General features: G+C 46.2%; 1 protein-coding gene across 1 annotated transcript in view; it reads left to right on the plus strand.

Moving 5' to 3' along the window:
* Positions 1 to 324: 324 nt before the first annotated feature.
* Positions 325 to 14,676, plus strand: part of KCNK3 (potassium two pore domain channel subfamily K member 3) — a 144,308-nt gene continuing 129,956 nt past the window's right edge. The window contains exon 1 of the mRNA XM_073625178.1: positions 325 to 1,440. Coding sequence (XP_073481279.1) covers positions 1,158 to 1,440 — 283 coding nt within the window. The 5' untranslated portion in view covers positions 325 to 1,157. The remainder of the gene's footprint in view (positions 1,441 to 14,676) is intronic.

The raw sequence follows: 14,676 nt of genomic DNA on the forward strand, positions 1-14,676 counted from the left end.
ATCTCCCCCAAGAGGAGACTGCCCTGACATCTCCCACAAGAAGAGACTGCCCTGACATCTCCCCCAAGAAGAGACTGCCCTGACATCTCCACCAAGAGGAGACTGCCCTGACATCTCCCCCAAGAAGAGACTGCCCTGACATCTCCCCCAAGAAGAGACTGCCCTGACATCTCCCCCAAGAAGAGACTGCCCTGACCTCTCCCACAAGAAGAGACTGCCCTGACATCTCCCACAAGAAGAGACTGCCCTGACATCTCCCCCAAGAAGAGACTGCCCTGACCTCTCCCACAAGAAGAGACTGCCCTGACATCTCCCACAAGAAGAGACTGCCCTGACATCTCCCACAAGAAGAGACTGCCCTGACATCTCCTTCAAGCAGAGACTGCCCTGACATCTCCCTCAAGAAGAGACTGCCCTGACATCTCCTTCAAGAAGAGACTGCCCTGACATCTCCTCCAAGAATAGACTGCCCTGACATCACAAAGAAGAAGCCACCAGAGACAGTTCTGACACCTCCTTAGCGACTTTCATAAATACTTTTGACATCTACCCCCAGAAGACGTTGTCCTGACATTTCCTCCAAGAAGAGACTGTAAGAGACAATGGTGACCTCTCCTATAAGAAGATGACAGCTGTGTCACCTTCCTGCAGTCCTTAGTCAAGATGTGACTCCCAGCCACCAGTGTCTCAATAAAAGGATATACCTCTGTTCAGTCCTCCTGGGGTGCCTGCACTGACAAAGCTGCTGATGACTTGTGGACTCTTCTCCAGGACAGTCTTGACCTCCTCGGTCTGTCCCAGTCATGGCTCTCTATTAGCAGAGGCTGTGTGTTGCGGAGCTCCTGGGATGTCCATCCCTGGTCTATAGGTCCCATAGACAGGAGGTGTTAGGAGAGAATTTGGCTGCGATGGATCAGAGTAGATGTGCTCAGCGCTACCCGCCCTCCTCCCCTTTTCTGAGCACAGAGCCTTATATGGTAGGTGCCGGCTGTCATTGAGCCTCCTGAGGGTGGTGCTGAAGGGACAGCTCCCATAGAGCAGGAGAAGAGCCCTCCGCTGGCCAGCACTTGGGAAGCTCTATGGACGGGCGCTGCAGCCATGACCTGGAGGAGCTCCGCTGTACAAGGACAGCAGAGCCCTGAGAGCCAACCGACACCATGAAGAGGCAAAACGTCCGGACCTTAGCCCTCATCATCTGCACCTTCACCTACCTGCTGGTGGGAGCTGCTGTCTTTGACGTTCTGGAGTCCGATGAGGAGACCACCGAGAAGAAGAAACTGGAGGACAAGAGGAATGAGTTGCGGAGCAAATATAACCTAACAGAGGAAAACTACAAGGAGCTGGAGTGGGTGGTTCTAAAACTCAAACCTCACAAGGCTGGAGTGCAATGGACTTTTGCTGGCTCCTTCTATTTTGCCATCACTGTGATCACCACTATAGGTAGGTGAACCTTGTCCTATCTTTTCTGCTTGTCCTGTTTAGGAAGCTGGGAGGGACAAAGATATGCATTGCATACGATGTTCCTCTGTCCTGTTCAGGGGCTAAGAGGTGTATTGTCTAAGATGTTCCTCTGTCCTGTTCAGGGGCTAAGAGGTGTATTGTCTAATATGTTCCTCTGTCCTGTTCAGGGGCTAAGAGGTGTATTGTCTAAGATGTTCCTCTGTCCTGTTCAGGGGCTAAGAGATACACTGTATACGATGTTCCTCTGTCCTGTCCATGGGCTAAGAGGTGCATTGTATAAGATGTTCCTCTGTCCTGTTCAGGGACTACGAGGTACATTGTATAAGATGTTCCTCTGTCCTGTTCAGGGGCTAAGAGATATACGATGTTCCTCTGTCCTGTTCAGGGGCTAAGAGGTGCATTGTATAAGATGTTCCTCTGTCCTGTTCAGGGACTTAGAGGTGCATTGTATAACATGTTCCTCTGTCCTGTTCAGGGGCTAAGAGGTACATTTTATAAGATGAACCTATACTGTTCAGGGGCTAAAAGGTGCATTGTATAAGATGTTCCTCTGTTCTGCTCAGGAAGCTGAGATAAGCTAAGAGATACATTGTATGGAGTATCATACTGGCCACATATGACTTTCTTCTTCTTCCAATGTGTGCTCTGTCCTGTAAACGCAGGAAAGTGAGGCTAGGCTAACACTTGAGGTTGGGGAACCCTATTCTGTCTTGTCTGTTAGTCATCCCCAGAAGGAAGGAAGGAAGCTGCGATATAGAGATACATTGTAATAGATGTTCCTCTGTCCTGCTTAGGAAGCTGCGATATAGAGATACATTGTATAAGGTGTTCCTCTGTCCTGCTTAGGAAGCTGAGATGGGCTAAGAGATACATTGTATAAGATATTCCTCTGCCCTGTTAAGGGGCTAAGAGATGCATTGTATAAGATGTCCCTCTGTCATGTTCAGGGGCTAAGAGATACATAAGTTGTACCTCTGTCCTACTCAGGAAGCTGAGCTATGGGCCAAGAGATACATTATATAGAGTATCATGCTGGCTACACATGGATATCTTCCAATGTTTGCTCTGTCCAGTAAGTAAGGCTAGGTTCACACTGGAGCTTGAGGTTGGTGAACCCTATTCTAGCTTGTCTGTTAGCCCTTAGCAGAAGCTGAGATGAGATACATTGAGATACATTGTATAAGATGTTTCTCTGGCTACACATGTTACAATTAAATTCTTCTTTTAGTGTTTGCTCTGTGCTGTAAAACAGAGTTCATGTATGAGCTTGATGTAGGAGCACCTTGTTCTGTTTTGTCCATTAGTCCTCTCTACAAGCTGAGGTGGACTAAGGGAAACTTTGTATAAGGTACCATGCTGGCTGCATATTTTACAATTTAATTATTTTTCTAGTGTTTGCTCTGTGCTGTAAAACATAGTTTTGAAAGCAAGGCTGGTTTCAGGTATGAGCTCCAAGTAGGAGAACATTGCTCTGAGTTGTCTGTTACTCCTCTCCAAATGCTGAGAATGTCTAGGTAGGAGATACATTATATACGTATTACAATTGACTTCTTCTATCTGGGTTTGCTCTGTCCTGCATGTAAAATATAGTTTATTTGAGTAAAGCTAGATTCTTATAGACACCTCGTTCTCTTTTGTCTGTTAGTTCTTTACAGAAACTGAGATGGAGGGAAACATTATATAAGGTATCATACTGGCTACATACGTTACACATTATATTCTACTTTTATTTGCTCTGTCCTGTTAAACACAGCATTGAAAATAAGTCTAGGCTCACACTTGAGCTTGGTGTAGGTGAACCTTCTTCTATCTTGTCTGTTAGTCCTCCACAGAATCTGACATGGGCTAAGAAATATAATGTATGGGTTATCATACTGGCTATACATGAATTTCTACTTCCAACGTTTGCTTTGTCCTGGTTAAAGCAGGAAAGTAAGGCTAGGCTCCCACTTGAGCTTGGTGTAGGTGAACCTTCTTCTATCTTGTCTGTTAGTCCTCTCCAGAATCTGAGATGGGCTAAGAAATATAATGGGGTATCATACTGACTATACATGAAATTCTACTTCCAACGTTTGCTTTGTCCTGGTTGAAGCAGGAAAGTAAGGCTAGGCTCCCACTTGAGCTTGGTGTAGGTGGACCTTCTTCTATCTTGTATGTTAGTCCTCTCCAGAATCTGAGATGGGCTAAGAAATATAATGTATGGGGTAGCATACTGGCTATACATGAATTCACTTGAGCTTGGGGTAGGTGAACCTGAACCTTCTTCTGTCTTGTATGTTAGTCCTCCCCAGAATCTGAGATGGGCTAAGAAATATAATGTATGGGGTATCATACTGGCTATACATGAATTCACTTGAGCTTGGGGTAGGTGAACCTGAACCTTCTTCTGTCTTGTATGTTAGTCCTCCCCAGAAGCTGAGGTGGGCTGAGATACATTGTATTAGGTGTTCCTCTAGCTACACTTACCAATTGATTTCTTATTCAGGTGTTTGCTTTGTGCTGTAAAATACAGTTTTTTGAAGTAAGGCTAGGTTCAGATATGAGCTTGAAGTAGGAGCACCTTGTTCTGTGTTGTCTGCTAGTCCTCTCCAGAAGCTGGGATGGACTAAGAAAAACTCTGGCTACACATGTTACAATTAAATTATTTTTCTGGTGTTTGCTCTGTGCTGTAAAACATTGTTTTGAAAGTAAGGTTCACATATGAGCTCCAGGTAGCAGATCCTTGTTCTGACTTGTCTGTTACTCCTCTCCAAATGTTGAGATGAGCTAGCTAGGAGATACATTACATAGAGTGTCATATTGGCTACATGCGTTACAACTAAATTCTGCTTCCAGTGTTTGCGCTGTCCTGGAAAGCACAGGAAATTAAAGTAATTAAACCCAGGACCCTGCATTCACTATATCTGGTCATCCACAGTACACAGAACATGGAAATATGGAAATGCAATCATTTTAGTAAATATAAACTGCTAAACACCTTTTGTCATCAGCTGTATATAGCAGGCTTGTGACTTCTGTCAGTGTGTGGTTAAAGCGTGTAGGAGGAGTTTTCATTCTACCCTGTCTGTCCTATGAGGCTGCAGGACTTCTGACCCTCTGTCTGGACAGTGCTGATTGGCCCTGTGCTGATCATATGCACCCATCTGAGAAAAAAAATAACTCTTTAGCAATACACACCAAACTGAGCATGCGCAGAGTGCCACCAAGGCTCTGTTCTATCAGCAGATAGATTGGGGACAGTTGAAGAAGGGGAGGACCAGAGAAGACAGGATTAAACAGTCTTTTTAGACAATGTAGAGGATTAACCTCCTAGGTTCCACAGTGCGTATAACAAGCATGCTTTACTGCATATACAGTCTGATTTTACTGTTGTGAGTTTAGAAACCCTTTAAGGTAAGAGAACCTTGTTCTGTTTTGTCTACTGGGCCAGGTTCACATCTGAGTGACACTGTCGCGTTGCATTTTTTTTCTTTTGAGTGATTTTGTGGTGTGTTTTTGGAGTGGCACCATTCCTTTTGAATGGGCCTTCCTCTGCTCCAATAATGAGCCAAACAAGCTCATGTACCAAATTTTGCCACTTAGCCAGGTGCATTTGGCATTGTGTTTTTTTTTTTTGCTGAGATTATCATGTGACAAGGAATGTTCCATATTTTGCTGTGATTTGTGGAATCGTAGGCAAAAATCGCACAATTCTGCCTGCAAGTCCTCTCTAGGAGCTGGAATGGGGTAGGAGAAACATAGTGTACTTCTGGCAAAACTTTACAACTTACAATTAACCACTTCAGCCCCGGAAGGTTCCACCCCCTCACGACCAGGCCATTTTTTGCGATAGGCACTGCGTTATTTTAACTGACAATTGCGCGGTCATGCAACGCTGTACACATACAAAATTGTTGTCCTTTTTTTCCCCGCAAATAAAGCTTTCTTTTGGTGGTATTTGATCACCTCATTTATAATTCTTGTAATTTCTTTAATTTCTTCTGTGAGTGTTTGCTCTGTGCTAAGAAAATTCCGTTTGTTTTTTTTAAATCAGGCTAGGTTCATATTAGGTTCATATACAAGCTTTATGTCTTGAAATGTTTGTCAGGTTTGATTGTTTTAGTTTAGGCCCCCCTGGTCACACTGGTGTGACTTATCATGCAATTTCACAGGTCCAAATCGCATGACAAGTCGCACCCTATTGTCAGCAATGGCACTGCTCAAATCAGTGTGATTCTGAATTTGTGGTGCTGCACCGTTTTGAAAAAGTAGTTCCTGCGCTACTTTTGCTTATTTCAGGTGCGACTTGTATAGACAATCTGTGCATAAAATCGATGTCAGTCAAGTCGCACTGGCATGGGGCTTTGAAACTGTGCTATTTCAAGTGAAGTCACACGATTTCAAAGTCGGATTTGGTGTGACTGGGGGCTTAGCCAATAGAAAGCTAGTTACTAGGAGAAGAGGCAAAAATTAGCACAAAAAGAGAACATTGCGCACGTTATTCAGGCATTTTTCAGGTGCTCCCACTGAAGTCTACAGGGACCAAAAACGCATGAATCCCAGAGGCCCAGGTAATCCTAGGTAGCCCTGCATCGGACTTGAGGATGCCGACAGTCCACACTCAGAGCATAAGGGAGTAGAAGCAGTGCCGATCCTGACCTCCCTGGGGCCCTAAGCAAAATTCTGCTAAGGGGCCCTCTACCTGACCTGTGATGCCGTGATCCCCAGAGAGCCCTCCCTTACATCAGGATTTCCAGAGAGCCCTCCCTTACATCAGGATTCCCAGAGAGCCTCCTTACTTACATCGGGGTCCCCAAAGAGCCCCTTTCATTACATTAGGGTCCCCAGAGAGCCCCCTCCTTACATCAGGGTCCCCAAAGAGCCTCCATACTTTACATCAGGGTCCCCAGAGAGCCCCCCCTTACATCAGGGTCCCCAGAAAGCCCCTCCTTACATCAGGGTCCCCAGAGAGCCCCCCTTACATCAGTGTCCTCAGAGAGCCCCTCCTTACATCAGGGTCCCCAGAGAGCCTCCCTACTTACATCAGGGTCCTCAGAGAGTCTCCCCCTACATCGGGGTCCCCAAAGAGCCTCCCCTTACATCAGGGTCCTCAGAGAGTCTCCACTTACACCAGAGCCCCCAGAGAGCCTCCCTACTTACACCAGGGTCCCCAGAGAGCCTCCCCTTACACCAGGGTCCCCAAAGAGCCCCTCCTTACATCAGGTTCCTCAGAGAGCCCCCCTTAAACCAGGGTCCCCAGAGAGCCCCTTTAAACCAGGGTCCCCAAAGAGCCCCCCCCCTTACACCAGGGTCCCCAGAGAGCCCCCCCTTACACCAGGGTCCCAAGAGAGCCCCCCCTCTTACATTAGTGTCCCCAGAGAGCCCCTCTATACACAGGTTCCCCAGAGAGCCCCTCCTTACACAGGGTCCCCAGAAAGCCCCCCCCTCTTACATTAGTGTCCCCAGAGGCCTCCCTCTTACATCAGTGTCCCCAGAGGGCCCCGTCCTTACATTAGTGTCCCCAGAGGCCCCCTCTTACATCACTGTCCCCAGAGGGCCCCTTCCTTACATTAGTGTCTCCAGAAAGCCCCCTCTTACATCAGGGTCCCCAAACAGCTGACTCCCCCCCTTGCAGAGGTTCCCCTGTACCTGGCTGGTGGAGGTAGGAGGCAGCAATTGGCAGCTCTATGGTGTCCACAGGCATGGGGATCTCCTTGGGGCTAGTAGTTCTATCTCCGAATGTATACAGTGGAGAGGGGAAGGGCCTCTGACCCGGGCATCAGCAACAGTGTTCAAGCAGAGTGAAAGTGAAACTGATACCTGCCGGGTCAGAGGTCTCTCCCTTCTCCTCTCCACTGTATACACTGACACTCGAGAGAGTACTACAAGCCCCAGGGAGATCCCGCCACCCACATAGGCACCATAGAGCTGCCGATCGCCGCCTTCCACCTCCTCCCACCTTTCCCCACTGCACTCTAAACGGCCAGCCAGAGGTGCAGGAGGGGATGCTGGGTCTTGGGGGCCACCCCACAGCGGTATAACGGAAGGGCCCAGTCGCAAATGCGACTGCAGCGACTCCTAAAGTTCCGCCACTGGATGTTGTAAACATTAATTGACGCGCTATGACACGAGGGGGAGGCGGGGCCTCGAGTAATTATATAGGCCAGCTCTGAGTAGAAGGGAAAGTCAGCTGCTGGGGCGGGTGGGGGAGTTGAGTAAGTAAAACTGCTTTTCCCAGTGGAAAGTCATTTAACCCCTGCAGTGCAGGATCAGCCCCATGGCAAGGGAAGACTAATACTATCCCTGGAGATAGGCTTTAAAATGCATGTAAACAGGCAGATACACCAGCAGTGAATGTTTGGTGAATGTCACTTTCATTGCTTTATACATACAGTATCTCACAAAAGTGAGTACACCCCTCACATTTTTGTAAATATTTTATTATATCTTTTCATGTGACAACACTGAAGAAATGACACTTTGCTACAATGTAAAGTAGTGAGTGTACAGCTTGTATAACAGTGTAAATTTGCTGTCCCCTCAAAATAACTCAACACACAGCCATTAATGTCTAAATGGCTGGCAACAAAAGTGAGTACACCCCTAAGTGAAAATGTCCAAATTGGGCCCAAAGTGTCTATATTTTGTGTGGCCACCATTATTTTCCAGCAATTCCTTAACCCTCTTGGGCATGGAGTTCACCAGACCTTCACAGGTTGCCACTGGAGTCCTCTTCCACACCTCCATGATGTAGCTGGTGGATGTTGGAGACCTTGCGCTCCTCCACCTTCTGTTTGAGGATGCCCCACAGATGCTCAATAGGGTTTAGGTCTGGAGACATGCTTGGCCAGTCCATCACCTTTACCCTCAGCTTTTTTAGCAAGGCAGTGGTCATCTTGGAGATGTGTTTGGGGTCGTTATCATGTTGGAATACTGCCCTGCGGCCCAGTCTATGAAGGGAGGGGATCATGCTCTGCTTCAGTATGTCACAGTACATGTTGGCATTTATGGTTCCCTCAATGAACTGTAACTCGCCAGTGCTGGCAGCACTCATGCAGCCCCAGACCATGACACTCCCACCACCATGCTTGACTGTAGACAAGATACACTTGTCTTTGTACTCCTCACCTGGTTGCCGCCACACACACTTGCCATGAGGTGCCATGTTGAACTTCCAGTGACCAGTATGAGAGAGTGAGAGCAATAACACAAATTTAACACACCTGCTCCCCATTCACACATGAGATCTTGTAATACTAATGAGTCACATGACACCAGGGAGGGAAAATAGCTAATTAATCCCAATTTGGACATTTTCACTTAGGGGTGTACTCACTTTTGTTGCCAGTGGTTTAGTCATTAATGGCTGTGTGTTGAGTTATTTTGAGGGGACAGCAAATGTACACTGTTATACAAGCTGTACACTCACTACTTTACATTGTAGCCTGAATGTACTGAAAAACACCCCCCCCCCCCGCTGTCTGCCGGTTGGTCCGGCACTTACCCCATCTAGGTGGCGGGTAGTGGACCCCATCTAGGTGGCGGGTGGTAGGCTGCGGGCAGCGGCTCCGGTGTCCTCTTCTCCAGCACGGCGGCTTCCGCCATGCAAGCGGCCGTGCGTCTCCTCCTCCTAGGCACTAGGTGTCCAAAAGGGTGGCCTGATGTTTTGACCAATCGGGAAATGGGTCTTACGACACGCTTCCTGATTGGCAGGGAGGAGATTTAGTGTGAAAATAGCAAATATTCATTCGCTATCATTACCCAGCTGGGTGGGTTCGGGGCTCAGTTCTCTGCGCCCCAAGCCAACACTTTTTTGAAGCCTATTAGAGCCTCTGGCTTTAATCCAGTGCTTCAAAACCCCCCCATTGGAATCCATAGTCTGGCACCCTGTATGTAGATCAGGGAGCTGGACACATGGATAGGGGGGCAGTGTGCGCCCCTAATGGACGAGCCACCACTGCTTTACACAATCTAAAGGGAACTGAGAAAGGGTCTACTGTACACTTTCTTTTAAAAGTGCAGTTTCCAGGGCTGTCATCGTGATGTTGTTTTCATTACTTAGGCCGGCCATACACGGTTTAAATTCCTGCTGAACCGGCCGAGATTCGAACCATTAATGGGCAGACTGAATGTACCAAGTTGATCAAATCGATCAAATTGGGTACAACCAACCTGTTGGATTTGCTTGCGATAATCGCAAGGGGCTGCTATAGCCACTAGCGATAATCACTGTCTTCTCCCAGGTGGGGACGGCTTCCCCCCCCCCTTTCGGAAGTAGAAAATTGCTTGGCAGGAAGGATCCCCCTGTCAACACTGTCTGTGCAAATCGTGCAAATTTTTTGGGGTTGCAGGAAGTTCGCACTGACTATGGCCTGCTTTAGCCAGTTACTGCCCTAGGTATGCAACTCACATTTGTATCTTCACTGGCCGCACAGTTGTTCCAAGGTAGTCAGAATCAGGATACTTTTTTAAAAAGTTAGCAATGGCAGTTCTCAATGTTGGTACGCTAGAATGCAGCAGGATAAGTGAGACTCTGTGAATGCAGGAATTAAGGGAGGTCCAGTTCCTTGAGTCCCTGAAAGGCATCGAAGCCAGGAGGAATTTGTTAATGATATTTTGGGGCAGAGAGAAGTACCTTCTCCACCAGCTGGGGAAATGTGAGACCCCAGTATGCCCAGTCCGTGGTCTGTGCTGGAATCCCAGTCTGCTCATTATTAGTTGCTGTCTAATTATAGAATTGACTATTCTCAGTAAAATATGGGCACACATGACTACTCGTGTGGGAGAAAACGATTCATATTTCAGAACGCTAATCGTATGGCTTCACTGAATAAAAGAACATGGCTTGGAAAGCGTTATGCTCGTATGACCGTTCTGTAGAGCTCACTGATTGGACGCTTCCCTGCGTACGATCCTAGTTCTTATGTGCATGGAATGTTGTTCTAGTCTCTGAGACAGGATCCATTATTATTTTTGGGTGACTTGAATAATAATGTGTTCCATGCTGCATGTGGTGCTATTTTTAGGAATCATGAAATAAGCCGGTTGACTGCTAATATAATAAAATGTGTGACCGGCATAGAGAGGTATGAAATCCCGCTCCTTTGTAGGATTGGGATAAGGCGCCTCCTGTCCCAGTAGAACTACAGGTATTGGCATGCCCCAGAATAGGAGACCCCTAAAGTTACAGGGTGTAAGCACAGGTAATTATAAAGTTGAAGCAGAACTCCAGCCAAAAATAACAAGCTAAAAATAAATAGCTCATTAATGAAATAAGGAAACCAGCGTTTCCTGCAATATTCACCTTTAATCCAGAGATTTTCCCTGCAGTACTTTACTTCTGACACCAGATGTCTTCGGTCTGATGACCAGCATCACTGAGCCCAGTTCAACCTGGACCTACCTCAGCCTGTGACTGGACAGTGAATGGAGAAGCAGCACAGTGATAAGATCATTTCTTTGTCACTCATGCTTCTTCAGCATATGAACCAGTTGGCTCCATGTGCTGTTTCTTCCTCTCACACTGCAGCCCTGCTGTACAGGGAATGCAAGAGGCTTATACTAGGTCACATTCAAGTTTGTATTCAAAATAAATAAATAAATGTAATGATATATTAATAAATGCAGAGCTGCATTAACTTGTGTCCTTTTTTGGAGCTCAGTTTCAAGTGGGTGTACAACAGTATATTTATGCCTGCAGAAGGCTTTCTGTCTATTGTGGAACTACAAGTCCCAGCATGGCCAGAAGATCTGGGTAAAGGGACCCATTGCAAGAATATTCCTATACTCAGTTTAGTCCAGAGTACAAATATAGTATAGATGTTTTAAGTTTATTCTGACAGCCGGTGCAGTAATGTAAGCCATGGTAGTCAATCAAAATTGTCTTCAGTAAACCCACATAATATAAAGGAGAACGTGACTCTGTTTTTCAGGGTAGGGGCCGTGCACGCGTGCGACCGCTAGTCTGGCTGTGCTGTGATTCGTCACAGCACATGCCCATCACTGGGTCCTGGCCAATGATTTACCACCGGCACCCGGTGATCAGCTCTGATCTTCCCCGAACACAGCTCTGTTAGTGTAATGGTGGGAACCCCTCATAATGGGCACAGCAGATGTACAGGCCTGGGAACTCAGAAGCATGGAGGGTGAGAAACATTCATAATGGGCACAGAGGCTGCGTCCACGCTACAAGGGCTATTTGCTCATTTAGTCTAAGAGAGAGGAGAAATGCTTTTACTTACCCAATCCTCCACTCCCCTGGTACACTGTGCCCCCCCTCCGCACACACACACTCTGCTGGTGGACTGTCCCTTGGAATCATTATGTCCATTGCAGGGCTATCAACCCTGTCTTGATGACATCAGGACCTTAGACTGCTGGAGCATGGGGTAGAAGATGCAGTGGGGACCAGTCTAGCAATGCTAAGGAGCACAGGAGTGAGTAAATAGAAGCATAAAAAACAAAAACAAATGCAGTCACCACATCTAAGGACTGGTAAGCTGCAATATAATAATTGTTTGCTTCTTAGGTTTTAATACATTTTAATTGCCAGATGCAGTAAGCTCAGATTTCCTTTAGAACTTTGCACATTATTGCTGCTTTTTGCTGGACCCAACTGAATGATCCCATCGCCACACGCAGGCTACAGCCTCTAATGTGTGACCAATTGTTTCCAAATAAAAAGCGTCTCGGTTCAGGCTCTCTCCTGTTATGAAACAGTGTGTGTGTAAATAATGAAGACTGTATTCACAGCGAATAACACTACCGGAGTCTCTGATCCAGAAATACTAGGCGCGCTATATTTAGTCACATTTTCTGGCGCTTTTCAGCAAAGTGTAACAAATTAGACGAAAGGGGCTTCGCGAACCAGCTTGATGGGTCGGGTGTGAGAGAAAAGGAGAAAAATAGATAACCTGTGACTGACAAACCCCCACAGGCCACTGTTACACATCATGTGTGAGAGCTATTTTGGGAAATGCAAGATGTTCATGCAAAATTCACGAGCCGAGTCTGCCGCCTGTTCTATAGAAGAAATACAGGAAGCTCCTCCGAGAGGGTTTGGGGCACTCCAAGGAGTAGACTTCAAGACAGAGGTGACCATTCAAGGAGTAGACTCCAAGACAGATGGTGACCATTTAAGGCGTACACTACAAGACAGAGGTGACCATTCAAGGAGTAGACTTCAAGACAGAGGTAACCATTTAAGGAGTAGATTCCCAGACAGAGGTGACCATTCAAGGAGTAGACTTCAAGACAGAGGTAACCATTTAAGGAGTAGATTCCCAGACAGAGGTGACCATTCAAGGAGTAGACTTCAAGCCAGAGGTGACCATTCAAGGAGTAAACTCCAAGCCAGAGGTGACCATTCAAGGAGCAGACTCCAAGACAGAGGCATAGGTGTGCACAGCCTATTGCATTAGGGTGTGCACCCCAAAGCTCAAACACACATGCGTGCGTGTGTATGTATGTATGTGTACTGACTACATTGTACATTGTGCTTACCTTCTCCTGGTAGGCTGAATCCTGTCCCACACTGCAGGCTGTTTTTAGTCCTCTCTTTCCTGCCTGCTCCAGCTGCCGGCACCTTCTGTTGTAAAGTCAAATAAGGCGCGCTGGGGAAGGGGGCTAGGCAGTGTAGTTACCATTGGCTAAGGAGGCAGCAGAGATGTGGAGCAACTGTAGCCTCTGCCTTTTTACAGACACTACATGATTGGCAACCTTGGTGATTAGGGTGTGCCCAGGCACACCTGGCACACCCCCTGCGCACGCCTATGGACAGAGGTGACCATTCAAGGAGTAGGATCCAAGCCAGAGGTGACCATTCAAGGAGTAGACTTCAAGACAGAGGTGACCATTCAAGGAATAGACGCAGGTCTCCCCATTAAAATGAATACAAAACCAAAAACTAGGCAAAAACGCATCAAAAAGCATCTGCATTGCTTTTTTGGTGCTTTTTTTTTGAGTCACGTGTCCAAGTTTCAAAGGTATATGCTGGATAATAAGCCCCCATAAAAAGCACTGGAAATTCATCACAAAAACACAGAATATACACATACGTCTTTTTGATGCATTTTTCAGAGGAGCAGTGTGAAAGCAGCCTACATTGTAATATTTTTTTTAACAAATGTATTTCCTAAAATACAGTAGATCTAGTCCCAATCAGTAAAATCAATGTTAGTGAAATGCATTGGAATCAATAGGGAAAACAAAATGAAAGTGGTTTTGATGGCTTTAAAGGGTGCAGTGAGCTTGACATGACTCCCAAAGGGTTATGAAGGATTGGTCTTGTGCCAAAAAGCAGATCCACATTAACCCCATCATTTTTTTGTACAGAATTAAAAAAAACAGACTGAATCCATATTAAAATAATTAAATAAATGTAAAGCAACAGCATACAATAAAATACACAAACAAGAAAAACACAAACACAAATAATGTTAAACAAAATAAACTAAACTTCTCTAAATATACCAAAAAACAACACCACACTAAGTTTGGCAGCCCATTAAAATGAATGGGCTGTAAAAACCAGTACACACAGGAACGAGTGCATTCTAGTGTGAACCGGCCCTACAAAAGTAAATTTGTTGTTTTGCTGTGAAATCAATTCATCTAAAATCACTTCAGCCATCCCTAATGAATACTCCCTTAAAATGAACCTATTACCTTGTCTTGTATGTGAAAGGCACTTAAAGCAGCTGTAAGATCAGTAAATCCACATTAACAATTAATAAGACACACACTGGCTTATTAGAAGGCAGGACGACATTCGTCTCTCAGGGAGGGCACAAGTTGGGAATAGCTGCTATTTTAGCAAAGATCACGGTGTAATTGAGCAGGGCTACAATTAAATTATTCTCATTAAATAAAGCACATCCATATATTGCATCTATTACTGCTGGAGCAAAACGTCGTACTTAGTTTGCATACAGATGTGCCCAGGGATTTTTTTCAGCGGGAACGCGGGGAACGCAGTTCCAGCACCTCCAGCACTGAATGTATGTAATGGCAAGGAGTGCTGGGTTGTGCTACAGTGTCTATTGATGCTGGCTGCTGGTGGATCTATTGTTGCTGGAGGGGATCTATTTCTGCGGGAGGGTTGATTGCTGCTGTGGAGGTCTACTGTTGCTTCTAGGAATCTTTTGTCTCTGTAAGGGATCTAGTTTTGCAGTGGGGGGGGGTCTATTGTTGCTGGTGGGGGATCTATTGTTGCTGTGGTGGGTCTTATGTTGCTGG

Source organism: Aquarana catesbeiana, linkage group LG04, assembly GCF_042186555.1.
Source record: "Aquarana catesbeiana isolate 2022-GZ linkage group LG04, ASM4218655v1, whole genome shotgun sequence".
In the NCBI taxonomy this organism is placed as follows: domain Eukaryota; kingdom Metazoa; phylum Chordata; class Amphibia; order Anura; family Ranidae; genus Aquarana; species Aquarana catesbeiana.